Below are 13,421 nucleotides of genomic sequence, written 5' to 3' on the forward strand. Positions count from 1 at the left end.
CACAGAGAGCACGTGTATGTATGCATTCCATTTGCTCCTCACAGTCTAGTGAAATAGTGTCATTTTCATCCACATCTGAGATATAAAGAACTGACAACCCAAATTGTGGTTTCCTTAGTATTAATCTACACCATTTTGCTTGTAACCCCATGATCTCATGATTTTCTCTTTCTAGATTTTTCTTTGTTCAAAAAAAAATCCAATTTTGGAATAGTAGTATGATTGGAGAAGCACAGGTTGGGGGTGTGGGACTCTGTTGTGTGCTCAGTGCTTGTTGCTCTGTTGCTGGGGCTAGGGTAGAGCCAAGGATATCTGCTTAGGACATGACACAGACCATCACCTGAAAGCAAGTTTGGAGCTAACTCAGAAAACAAAGGGCCATTTACTGGGGGAACTGTCCAGTGATACCAACTTCTAGAAGAAAAGCAGCCTTGTAATCCAGCCCGTTTTCTGGTTGGCACCCCTGCTCCCAACCACTTGCCATGGCACCAAGACTTCCTGGTAGGGTAGGGGCTGAAGCCACACTGCTACCTCCAACCTACCCTGTCATTTCCAATTGTGTCATATAGCATGCAGTCATTTGTCTGGGAAAACTATGACAGGGAGTCTGTCTCGATTCTCTGAGCCAAAACTGGAGGACATCTGCAGTATGCCAGAGACCAGACTGGACTTGAAGGTCAGAGACAAGGAGCTTAGAGTGGTCTTTGTCTCATCCTCTGTGCAGTTTTACATTCACAGGTTCCAGGCCTCACTTCATATGGAACATACTTGGAAGCTTCAAAGGCTCCTTTTAGCTTGCAGCAGACTGATTAATAACCACTCAAAAAGCAGCCGTCCTAATCCTCAGAATCAGTAATGTTACCGTGTAAGGCAAAGGGTCTTTGCAGAGGTGACTAAATTAAGAATCTCTGTATGGAAGGTTATCCTGAAATATTCAGGTGGAACCTAAATCTAATTGTAAGAGACAGAGTTTACATGCACAAGAGAAGGTGGTGTGAGACTGAACAGAAGTCAGAGTGATGTAGCCACTAGCAAAAGCATGCTGGTGGTCAGCAGCAGCTGCAAAATCAAAGAACAGATTTTCCCCTACAGCTTCCTGACAGCCCAGTGAAAATGATGTTGAGCTTCTAGCTTCCAGATCTTTGAGGACTAAATTTCCATTTTAAGCCCCATGTTTGTAGTTTTTTTGCTATGTAAACCATAGGAAACTAATAAATTGCTCCATGATTCAATGATCCTTCACCTGTCCTTGCTGCTCATCAGCTAAGCAAGGGGCTTTCAACCTCACATGGCGTGCATTCAAAATCAGAACCAAACCCATGTCATTGTTTAGGCCTGTGGGAAGGCAAAGCACTCAGCCTCATGGTCTCTGCTCCTTGGACTTAGTATTTGCTACTGTGGTCACCATCAACCTTTTCCCTCTACTATGTCCAGTTTCTTCTTGTTTCTGTTTTTCCTGTCAATCAGTTTCCAGTCAAGACTCTTACATCAGAAGAGACAGTAATTTAATGTCCTGGAGATCATTCGTATGTGGGTTAACAACACCACCTTTACATTGTTTTAGTAGCACTAAGTGTATATGTTCAATAAATATTTATGAGCACTACTGTGTACCCACATAGGAAACCTAACAGGAAATATTTCTTACCATAGTACAGTTCTCCAGAGAAACAAAACCAATGAGAGATATACATTGTGTATTTGTATATATATGCATATTTTGAGAGAGGGAGAGAGGTTAATTGTAAGAGATTTGCTCATGTGATTGTAGAGGATGGCAAGTCCAGATGTCCCCATAGGAGTCCCAAGACCAGAAGGTGCAGTCTATTCTGGAAGATACTCTGCTTTAACCAGTCTCCCAATGTAGATATTAATCACATCAGAAAATATCCTCATAAAAACACCCAGAATAGTACATACCTAAATATCCAGTGCCTCATGGCCCAGTCAAGTTGGCATAGAAAATTAGCCATCCTCCTACTCCTCTGGAGCCGGCATTCTAGTGGGCAACAATGCCCTTATATAAATGCTCAAACTTCAGATTGTAGCAAAACTATAATTTTCCAAGAATGCAAACACAGTACCAGAGCCATGTTTTTCTGCTGGATGAACATCCTCACTGAATATTCCCTAGCCCAAGCCTCCATTAGAACTCTTAGGGAGTATTTTTAGCATTGGAGGCTTCTAATGGGGCTAATCAGTAGAGAGCTTGGGCTGTAGGAAATACTTATTTCTCTAAATTCTGCCATTTTACGCCTGTGCTCGCCTTACGCCCATCAACTCAGAGCTCTGGAATTTGAGGAACATCTTGAAGGAATGAGAGCACTAGGGGAAGAAAGAATAATTGTTCTCTTTTGTTTAATTCTAGCATTTTCATTACTTCTGCAGATTCCCAGGTGCTCTCAAAAGAAAAAATAGCAGTTAACATGACTATGATTTCCTCCCTCCAACATATCCTCTCTAGAGCACTGACTCAATTTCCTGCTCAGAAATGGACTCTCTAGCCATTGGTAGATCAAAGCAAAGACCTGAGTCATCTCTGAAGTCTGCCTATCCTCAGACTCTACTGCTGGCATTGTAAATTCATAAAAATAGCTCAAAGTTCTACTTCTTACTACTTCTTCCTTTCCACCCAGTCTGAAGGCACCACGGCTTCCTGTTTGGACCATGTGGTAGTTTGTTGACTCTTCTCCATGTTCCTGATTTTCCCTCCCTAACCCTCAATCCATTCCATACATAGTGACCACAGGTATTCTTTTTTTTTTTTTTTTAAGAGAGAGAATCTTTTTTGTAGATGGACACAACACAATGCCTTTATTTTTATGTGGTGCTGAGGATAGAACCTGGGTCCCGCCCATGCTAGGCGAGCGCTCTACCGCTGAGCCACAATCCCAGCCCCCACAGGAATTCCTTAATGCCTGGTGTCATGTCCAGGCTACCCTTGCTTATAATCAACTACCTTCAGAATAAAGTCCCAAGTCCTCCCTAGGCTACAAAACCCTCTGTAGTTTGGCCCCTGCCCTCTGTTATACCCACTTTCCTTACCATTCTCTTATCTTGTCTGCTCTGCCTTCATGATGCTAGCCATTCTCCAGTTGATTGACACTTCTGTTCCTTCATTGTTTTCTCTGGTTCCACTGGTCTCCTCTTCAGGAGACACCAAACTGTGACAGCGCCCCATCTTTCCAATGGATCTTTCCTGTGCCTGCTCCTGCCTCGTCTTCACAGCAGCTGCTACTACCTACCTACCATCATATCTCCATCTCTACATCAATGCCTGGGCCTCAGTCTCTTTGTGCATTGCCTTCTTCACACTGAACAGTGAGCTCTGAGGAGGCAAAAGCACTATGCATCTACATATGTCCAGCATCCAGAATAATGCCAACCTTGTAATGGTGCCCAGTAAATACTAGATAAAGGAAAGATTGACACAAGAGGAGTAAGGTCAATAATAAGGACTTCATTATTCTCCCGACCCCAAGAGTGTGTGGTTCTTTGAAGAGCCTGGAAGTCCGCCATCCAACCATTACCTATAATCAGGAAACTCAGTTGCTACTTCTTTTCTGAGACTGGGTTGATTTTCACTCCTTGAGCTGCCTCCATGTGAGCAGTTGACTGCAGAACAAGGTGGCCGAGACTTTCTTGTGTTGAGTGTTGGGACTGTTGAAGCTGTAAAAATGCATTCTTCCTTTTTCCTTTTCTTAGACTACATGTCCTTCACTCAATGACAGCTTCCTAGTGCCCAAAATAGGGGACCTACCATATTTGCCCTTTTGCAGCATTCAACACACACCCATGGATGTGTCATGGGCTGCCTTCCTCGTCAACCTGAAGATTTCAAGATTGCCTGTCTTCTGTGTTCATCATTGTACCCAGGATGGCATCATTATATCCACCACCTCGTTAGTGCCCAAATAATGCTTGTTGAACAAAATACTGAATTTTTTTGATGATTAATGAAAATTAACATTAGATGTTTAAAAACAAAGGATATAATTTATTGATTTACTAATTGTCATTTCCCTGCATTAAAAAAGCAGAACCACGCATATTTGGACACTTTTTCATTTTGTAGTCAGCAGGAGGGGCGAGATAGAAAACTGGTGGGACATTTTGCTCCTGGAAATGATTTAATTATTGCAGGGGTTTTCCAGAACCATCAACTTGAAAGAAACCATCCAAGGAAATGAATCAGATTTTCTTATAAGATCCAAGGTGTTCTAGATGTTGTTTTGTCAGGAAATGCTGAACATTTTAACCTTCACCTCTCTTCCTGAAGTCTGAGCCTTTTATTTTTTCCATCAAGGAAGATCAAGCACAACTAGAGAAATAGCGGGAAGAATCATGGAAACCTTTCATGCTTTAAAAATTCTTGAATTTCTTAATTTCCCTTTCTTACCAAATGGAAATAAAAACAGTGAGATCTATAGTATCAGGATTTGGATGAAACAATTTGAACAGCTACAAGTATCATGTATAAAACACTTACTAAGTATGATTGTCTTACACAGTCAGAAAACACCCAGACTTTTATAATTGATAGTTTTGTAATTCATATATTCAAGCCTGATGTATTTAATCACTGTTCTGCTATATCACGTGCCCATACTTCGAGCAATCAGATATATTTATAGGAAGGCTGAGACAAGAGGGTTTATCAAACAAGGAACAGTTGAGCTGGGTGCATTGGAATAAAGCCTGATATCACTTAGTAACACTAAGCTCTAATCATGGGCCAGTGTCCTCTCCAGACTGCAGCTTCCCAGGGTCTGAGCAGAGCCCCAGCAGCTCTTGGTGTAGAAGGTCATGATTTTGGAAACCACAGAGTGGTTACCTTTTGGTGTTACGAGGGATTTAGATCTTCTGAATTTCAGGTAGTGTATCATGCAGTATTTATAAGTTTATAGCATGCCAAATCTCTGTTATTTGGACACCAAGTATCCACGAAACTGATAGCGGAGTCCCGCTCCCTGTTTTTCAGGTGAGACTTCAGGACCAGGGTCTAACAGTGGGTGGAACACAGAAGCCATTCCCATCCTGGAGCTGGGACTCTGGCTCTCCCTTCCTTGGCAGGCCTCCGCTCGCTGCTTTTGATTATGGCCACTACCCAGAAACTGTGAAAGCAAGGGAAATCTAAAGCCATCTGTTTGACTTCTTAAGAATGTGTAAATTCCAGTCACAAGGCCAATTGCTGCTGTAACAAATTATCACAAACTTAGAGGCTTAAAGTGACACAAATTTATTATCTTACAGTAGTGAAGTCACGCGTCTAAAATGGGTCCCCTGGGGCTCAAAGCAAGGTGTTGGTAGTGCTGCATACCCAGAGCGGGCAGGAGAGAGGCCGTTTCCGTGTCTTTTCCAACCTCTAGCGGCTGCCTGAGCACCTGGGCTCGTGGCCAGTTCCCTCTGACTTCTGCTTGCTTTGCCACATCTTTTCTCCTTCTCCCTCTACCATCCCCCTCTTCTGCTTAGAGGAGTCCTGTAGGTAGACTGGGTGGACCCTGCCCTGGATCATGCCGAGTATCTCCCATCTCAGGTTCCTTTCTTTAATCAAGGGTGCAAAGCCCCTTTTGTAGTGGAAAATGCCAAATCCATAGAGATTAGACTGCAAACATCTCATGGTCCCTCATTTCACCCATCCCAGAAGGTAGTGGAAGCCCTGGAGTCTGCTTTTGTCCTTTCCCTGGTTTCTTATGAGTACCTTAATCCCCTCGGTGGCCAGCCTGAGGTACAGCTTTGGGTCCCTGGGTCAAATGCAGATTCTGCTGAAGCCTCCGACACCCCTGCCAACATGCCCACTTCTGAGCTCACTTCCTTGCAGGAACTACTCCAGGGCTACATCTGTAATGGAATAGTTCTGCCACTGCTTCCTGTTATGTTTTAGATAGGAGATGACCCCAAGAGCTCCTTCTGTTAGTGCAGGAATATTCAGAGGTGAAATGATTAGATTGGAAGAGCCGTAACCTAATCAGTCCATCCTAGTTTGAGTGGGCTGACCGGGTGGTAACCATCGGCAGGTGGGCATGGCTGGAAGAGGAAGGTCACTGGGGTCTGCCCTGGAAGGATGCCTCTTCCCTGTGGCCCCTTCACCCTCTCTCTCTCTCTCTCTTTGATTCTTGACCTTGCAGTGAGCTGAGCAGCTTTCCTCCACTGGCCCTTCCCCCATGATGTTCTGTCTCACCTCGGGCCCACAGCAATGGAGTCAGCCATCTAAGACCTGAGACCTCTGAAACTATGATCCTCAAATAAACCTTCCCTCTTCTAAGTTGTTCTTGTCGGGTATTTTGGTCACAGTGACACAAAACCTGACTTAAACAGTTCCCATCCAATATTCCTGACCAATATTCCTACACCCCCACACACACACTTCTGGAAACATGTTGGAAGTGAAAGGTGCAGCCCTGTGAGTGGGAAGATTTCTGTGATTAGTTCCAGCCAGAGATGACTCTGGGCTGAGTGTGTCATCAATGGGATCTTCTAGTGCCTTTGTTTCTCCCTCTGGTTCTCTAAACAGCCTGGTTAGAGGCAGGTGGTCTTGCAGTCAACATGCTGAACAAGCTGAGAGTCACTTTGTTGTACTCACTGATGTTTGGGGGGTTGTTTGTTATTGTACCATGTAAGCTAACTTATCCTGACTGGTGCATTTTACAAGGGCTAAAGGGAAGGGAGCAAAAAGAGCAGGCTGTGCCCCACGGGTTCTCTCACTCACAGGCCACAGGGGCTTTCCTGTTCCTTTGATGAAAATGCCCATTAACTTCACCATCTGGTTGGTGGTCTTTTTTTTTTCCACCGTGGTAGAACATTTAGTTTCTGGAGTATGTAATAATGTACCCGCGGACTTACCATGGATCACATGTAGTTGACTCTGACTCTCCTTCAGTCATGGAAATGAGAAAAGATCTGCAGTTGTAATGCCTAAGGATGTCAGGAGAGACTAGAGGGTAGTGCCATGGGCAGTTAACAACCATCATTCCCTTTATTTCTTATAGTAAACCTTTAAAACGGAAGTGCTTATTTCAGGGCGAGCCCAGCTGGGAAGAACTTGAGGATTTAATAGAAATCTTGGTACAGGGGAAGCAGGTAGACCTCTGGGGGCAAGGCAGCATCCAAGGAGGCCATCCTGGCCACCCGGGCCCAGGGTGTGGATACTGAGGGCTCCAACCCAGGCTTGCTATCTTGCTTTGTTGAGCTTCCCCAACTCCTCCTGCCCTTGGCCCTGCTGGAACCCTCACTCCGGGCCAGTGGTTGAGATTAAGGCAAAGCCCCAGCAGCTGGAGATGGACTCCAGCCCTGTGCCAGAGGAGCAACCGGAGAGAGAGCCCTGAAGATTCAAAACCAACTCTAAATGCATGCTTCACAGAGACAAGATCGTGTCTTGGGCTCCGTGTTGCTGGGTTTCTACAGAACCAGTTAGAGCATCCAGTTCTGTATCTGGGCTGTTGGTGCCTTGGGCTCCTGTGGCCCCCTGAGAACCTGTCCCTCAATGAAGAGCTTTGTTTCTATGGAAACCTGCATCGGTGACCCAAATATCCAGGTTAAACATTTTCTATTTTATCTGACTCAGCGTTTAGGTTAGTTGGAATATATTAGATACAAATTGGGGTTTTCTTACACACATGGATTTTCTTCGTCCCAATTGCCCATTCTTGTCAACAAGGACAATGGAGGGCCCTCTGTCCTGCAGTGTATGTATGGTTGGAAACTTCTACTATGTGGGGACCAACTAGGACCAAGACGGAATTCTTCTCTAATGAATTGCTCATCTGTTGTTCTTTATTTCTTAACCCTTCAGGGCGAGCTCTGCTGAGACTCACGGACAAAAAGCTTGAGCGTATGGGGATAGCCCAGGAGAACCTCCGGCAGCATATCTTGCAACAGGTGCTCCAGCTGAAGGTGCGAGAAGAAGTCCGAAATCTGCAGTTACTCACACAAGGTACATCATTGCTTCCTACTGGATGGCTGGAAGGGGAGATGGAAGACAGAAAGTCTTTTCATAGTAACAGAGCAGCGGAGCCAGGGAGAATTTGTTATTGTTTCTTTGCAGAATTTTCCTTCATTTAAAATTAAAAGGAAAAAAAACTACATAGATATAAAGACCCAATTCCCTCCCTCAAAACTTTTATTTTTCATAGCTCTCTAGAGGAAAAGGTGCATGAATAAGTAATGGATAAGCAAACAGAACTATTAGAACTAACCTCAAGGTCTTCACATATAGCTATTATAGATTGCATACTGCACAACTCCAGATACCAGTCACATAGATCAGGGTTCAGTTGTGTCCTCAACAGTTGTACAGTGTGCACTCTGCACAACTATACCATGGAGCCCTAGATATCTTCATCTGACTGGTAATTCTGAGAAGCCTTTGGAATTTGAGTGATTTCATATTTAATGTGAATAGTGGTACAGGTGGGGGTTTTATTGTGTTTTGTTTTACTTTATTTTTTTATTGGCCAGTCGGAGAAAAATATTTTAATTGAATGTCCCTATGTAAATGAATTTATACACACACATACTCTAGAGATCATGAAAACCCTACTTTAGTGTCTTGAAAATAGAATAATTTAAAAATATAAGCTGTAAAGAATTTATGACTAGACTATTAAGACCATATAAATCTTAATAGGAATCATTAATAACTTCAACATGTTTTAGAGTACTTAAAAGCCCTATAACTATAGAAGTGACAGAGGAAAAAAGCTAAAGTTAGAAGAAAACCTTAAGTCACACTATGTGTAAATATGTATCTACTTAAGATGTGGTTGCTATCATCCTACATTGACTCTAACCTTTTTTTTTCTTTTAATGCTCAATTGTGCATCATTTTAAATGAAAGGATTGATAAAGTATGTGTTTTGGGGAGCCTTGAGTATTCTTCAATCTGCAGAATGTTGTAATTGCTTGCACACTTCTAGTGGAGAAATCTGGGTCAGCCAAGTTTCTTGTTATTGCATTTAGATTAACCCAGTAATAGTCCATTTGCCTGGAGGAAATAATGTACTGCCTGAAAGACGACTGCTCCAGAAGGATAAATATAGACTGTGAGAGATATGGAAATAGCATTGTTTATTTGATATGCGTTTTTTTGAATCTTATCCCAAGAGGCTTCCAGTGGAGAGGTTATAGGTACTGACTGGTCCGCTGAGTGAATGAATTTTGAATGGGACATACTGATATACTTTTAAGTTTCTCTTAGGAAATAAATAAAGATTTATGACAAGAAAGTCCATCATAGTGCTATTTATAAGATGGAAAAAAAATTAGAAACAACCTAGAGTTTCAGCAGTATGGAAATAATCTAATGATTTTGCTTAAATTTATAGGAGACATATAATGCTGTCATTAAAATTACATCCTGGCAGAACACATGACATGGGAAACTACTCATGAAATGGGGGGGCAAAATGTATATAAAATTTATTTATAATATGATAATATGAGCCCAATTTTGCAGATAGAAATATATATGTATATAAGTATATATATATTTTTTTTTCTTACATGTACATGAAGAAAAGAATGCAAGTCAGTGTGCCAATATTTTAATCATGGTTCTCACTGGGTGGTAGGATTGCGTGTGATTTTTAATTGTTCTTTTTATGTTCTTCTATTTTCCAAATCTCCCACTGCAAATCCACATGATGGTTATAATAGGAAGCACACGCTTTTTCTTAAGCTTTCGGCACAGCCTATTTCTGTCCAGGTTCTAGTTAGTGTCTGAGCTTCTGGGCTCTTTTGTTTCCCATGAATGAGACCCATACTCACTGCTCATCCACTGTGGCCTTGACATCTGTCCTTCTCTCCTGTCCATCTGCACTGCACTCGATTTGCAAAATCAATTTCCACAGTCTTCATCACCCTGGATGTGTACCATAAGATTTTCCCCAAGCCGATACTCAAGCTCAATATATGTTCTTGTCCTGCCTTTTCAATTCAATTGTCACTTTCTTTCCCTTTGAAAAGCTCCACACTGGTGTTCTTGCCTCCCATTCCCCTTAGAAGAGACCCTCGGTCGGTCTCTAGTCCTGGATATCCTGTCTGCACTCATCTTACTTTTCTTATTGCTTCTCCTTTACCTGTAAATGCTCAAACTCATTTAAGGCAGGCGTCCATTAGAAAATCCATTGCCTTATTAACATGATAGTTTCTTTACAAGAGGAAAAAGGGAAATAAAATTGACAAGTTGTTTTTAAAACTGCTAATAGAAGTTCTTAAGACAGCTGGGAAGCCTTAAAATAATCAGTGTCTCGTTTTGCTAAAATAAGAATTGGAATTCCATTCCATTCAAGGAATCTGATTGGTTTAACATAGGTATCATACGGAGAGTCACCATACGGGTGATCCGTGATTCAGTAGGAATGTCTTATTCTTCATTTCCACAAATATTAATCAGCAGAAACAATATGCTAAATAGGTACAGAGATTTCAGAACAACTGAATGCTGTTTAGTCTTTGAAAATCCCTGGGCCTCTCCTGTTTATAGAAATGGAATACATTTTCATGGCTCACATGGGGCTGTAACTCTGGCATAATGCAATTAATTTTTGTTGGTGTTGATTATCTGATTCGTTCAGGCTGCTGCAATAAAATACCACAAACTGAGTAGGTTGTAAACAAGAAGAACTTATTTTTGACATTTTTGGAGGCTGGGAAGTCCAGAATCGGGGTCCTGGCAGATTCAGTGTCTGGGGAGGCCCAGCTTGAACACAGACCTCCCTTTCACTGTCTCCTCCGGTGGTAGAAGCAGAGAAGTTCTCTTTTGGAGCTGCCTTAGAAGGGCACTAATTCCATTCATGAAGGCCCTACTCTCAGGTCCTAAAAGGCCCCACCATGACCTTGGGAATTAGGACTTCAGCCTGTGACTTTGGGAGGCACATAACATCAGTCCATTACATTGGAATTTAACAGTTGTTTTTTGTTGTTGTTGTTGTTGTTTGTTTTTTTAACCAACCAACATGTTTGATAAAAGTAGTTCACTTTTGAGGAAAGGGTTTTATTTTTTAAATGACTGAATTTCTTATGAGTTTCCTTCTGCCTTTGAAGGTAGTTTCAAAACACAGGATCTTGGAAAGAAACTTAAGTAGCCATCAAAGGAGAACAGTTAATTAAATCATGGTGCCTCATTTAGGCACTGGAGTCCTCTAAAGCCGTAAACACAAGAACGAAGCACACCAGTATGGAAGGACTTCTGGGATGTCCTGAGAAATGAAGAAGGCAGGGTGCAGAACCACACGTATAACGTACTACCTCTGCCAAAGACGAAGAAATGATAATGCAGAAATATCTGTATGGGCTCTGTTTGTGTAAGGAAATTCAGAACACTCCCCTAGAAGTTAATAGAAACTGCACTATTCAAAAGAATAAAAGTTTTTCAAAATTTAAAAAAAAAAAGAAGATGTGAATATTAACACCAGATAGGCCTGAATTTTCAATCCTGGCCCAATACTCACGGCTGTGTTACTTCAGGGAAACTACTTAATCACCCTGTGTTCCAGTTTCCTAATTTCTGAAATGGAGATCAATCAGTCTGCCCAACCAATAGGAGATAGTAAGAGAATCAAAGAAGCAAAATGTATAAATCATTCAGAGTAGGGTGACAGTAAAGAAGATACTTAGCTAAGAGTAGAAATCAGATAATTAAATCAAACTCACAAATTCCAGCAAGTCTTATTTTTAGCATCTTTATTGAGATATATTCCTATAGCATATAATTTACCCATGTAAAGTGTACAATTCAGTGATTTTTAGTATATTCACAGAGATAACTACTGTTGTCATAAATTTTAAAGCATTTTCATCAGCCTGGGAAGAAGTCTCCTACCATCAGCAGTCATTCCTAGTTTCCTTCCAGCATTCCTAGCCACCAGCTCCTGGAAAGAACTAATGTTCTTCTATTCTCCTGTTCTGAACATTTCCTGTGAATTAGGTCATCCAGCATAAGGTCTCTTACGATTAGCTTTCACCCAAGGTAATTCTTAAGGTTCACCCATGATGTAAGCATATGTCAGTATTTAACTTCTTTCTATTTCATTGTATGACTATACCATATTTTATTTATCCGTCTGCTGATAGGCATTGAGATTATTTCTGAAGTTTGACTGTGATCACTAATTCTGCTTCATGTGCTGGTTTTGGTGTAAACACCTGTTTTGGTTTCTCTTGGGCCTATCCTAGGAATGGAACTTCTGGCTAATATGGCAACTCCAAACATAACAAAAGCCAGAAGAGCTTCACCACTTCACATTTCTACCTGTAGTGTCTGAGTGTACCAGGTTCCCGGCTACTCACCAGAGCTTGTTATTATCTTAAAGCCATGCTCCTCTGTGTGAAGCGATGCCTCATTGTGGTTCTGATTTGCATTTTTCTGATGGCTTCTCGTGCATCTATTGGTCATTTTTATATTTTCTTCAGGAAAAAAAGATTGCAAATCCTTTGCTCATTTTTAGAGGGATTATTTGTGTTTTTCTAAGTTTTGTCTTTGACCCACTGTTTCCTCGTGCATTACTACCCATCTTATTTCTAAAATTTGGAGCTAATTATTCCAATGCTATTTCCAAAGAGTAATTCCACACTCAAAGTATGAAATCCTACCCCACTAGAGATATTCAAAAGAGCCTGCCACAAATGTGAAAATCAATTCCAAAATAAAACAACTGAATGCACTCCACAGATTTTCTCTCAACACTTTTAGCTGTAGAAACTAAACACACACACACACACACACACACACACACACAGTTGCATCTGTTTATATGCAACCTCTGAATTAAATACTTGCATATGAAAGCTCATTCTGCATGTTTCTAGGAAAAATAAAATAAAATTAAGCCTACCTCTCCCATGTTGGTTGCTGGTATAAAAGTCGTCTTGAGCTTCCGATTCTGCACCAGTGTTTTCACACAGTTGGCTAGGAGCTCCAGGACTGCAGCCAAGATGCTCACAAATGGAGCGGAAGAGCTCCACCTAGCCACTGTGGGCTACCTGAGCACAGGAAACATGAATTCTCCAACCTCCTTCTGTGTAGTGGAAGCATAGTACATCCGCTCATAATCACTATCAATGAATCATGACAAAGTCTCCTGAAACAACTCACCATGTGAAGCTGGAACTGTCCTTCAGCTGAAATCCTGGCCTCTCACACCTGGCTCTTATTCACAAGGTTGCCACAATTACTTGACATTTGCAGGTAACAAGATCGATGTTTGGCCTTGCTTTCATGCCATCCCTCTGGTGCCTGCAAGGTGATTTTCTCCTCTAATAGCCTTTGGTCCTCTGTGTCCTGTCCACAGAACAGCCAGGTGTCGATCTGATAGTCTTGCTTGATTGCACATCCCTGCTGGAAACTCAGCGGGGTCAGGATACCTCTAGTTGTCTCTTGGGAAACAGAGTATGAAGTTGGAAAATCATTATTACACTTTCCT

At 41.8% G+C, this 13,421-nt stretch overlaps 1 protein-coding gene across 1 annotated transcript in view; it reads left to right on the forward strand.

Annotated features, from left to right (window-relative positions):
* The window catches only part of Samd12 (sterile alpha motif domain containing 12), a 379,029-nt gene that overhangs the window by 205,756 nt on the left and 159,852 nt on the right, over positions 1-13,421 (forward strand). Inside the window, exon 4 of the mRNA XM_026393884.2 lies at positions 7,793-7,933. Within this exon, the coding sequence (XP_026249669.1) occupies positions 7,793-7,933 (141 nt within the window). The remainder of the gene's footprint in view (positions 1-7,792; positions 7,934-13,421) is intronic.

Source organism: Urocitellus parryii, chromosome 7 (genome assembly GCF_045843805.1).
Source record: "Urocitellus parryii isolate mUroPar1 chromosome 7, mUroPar1.hap1, whole genome shotgun sequence".
Lineage (NCBI taxonomy): Eukaryota > Metazoa > Chordata > Mammalia > Rodentia > Sciuridae > Urocitellus > Urocitellus parryii.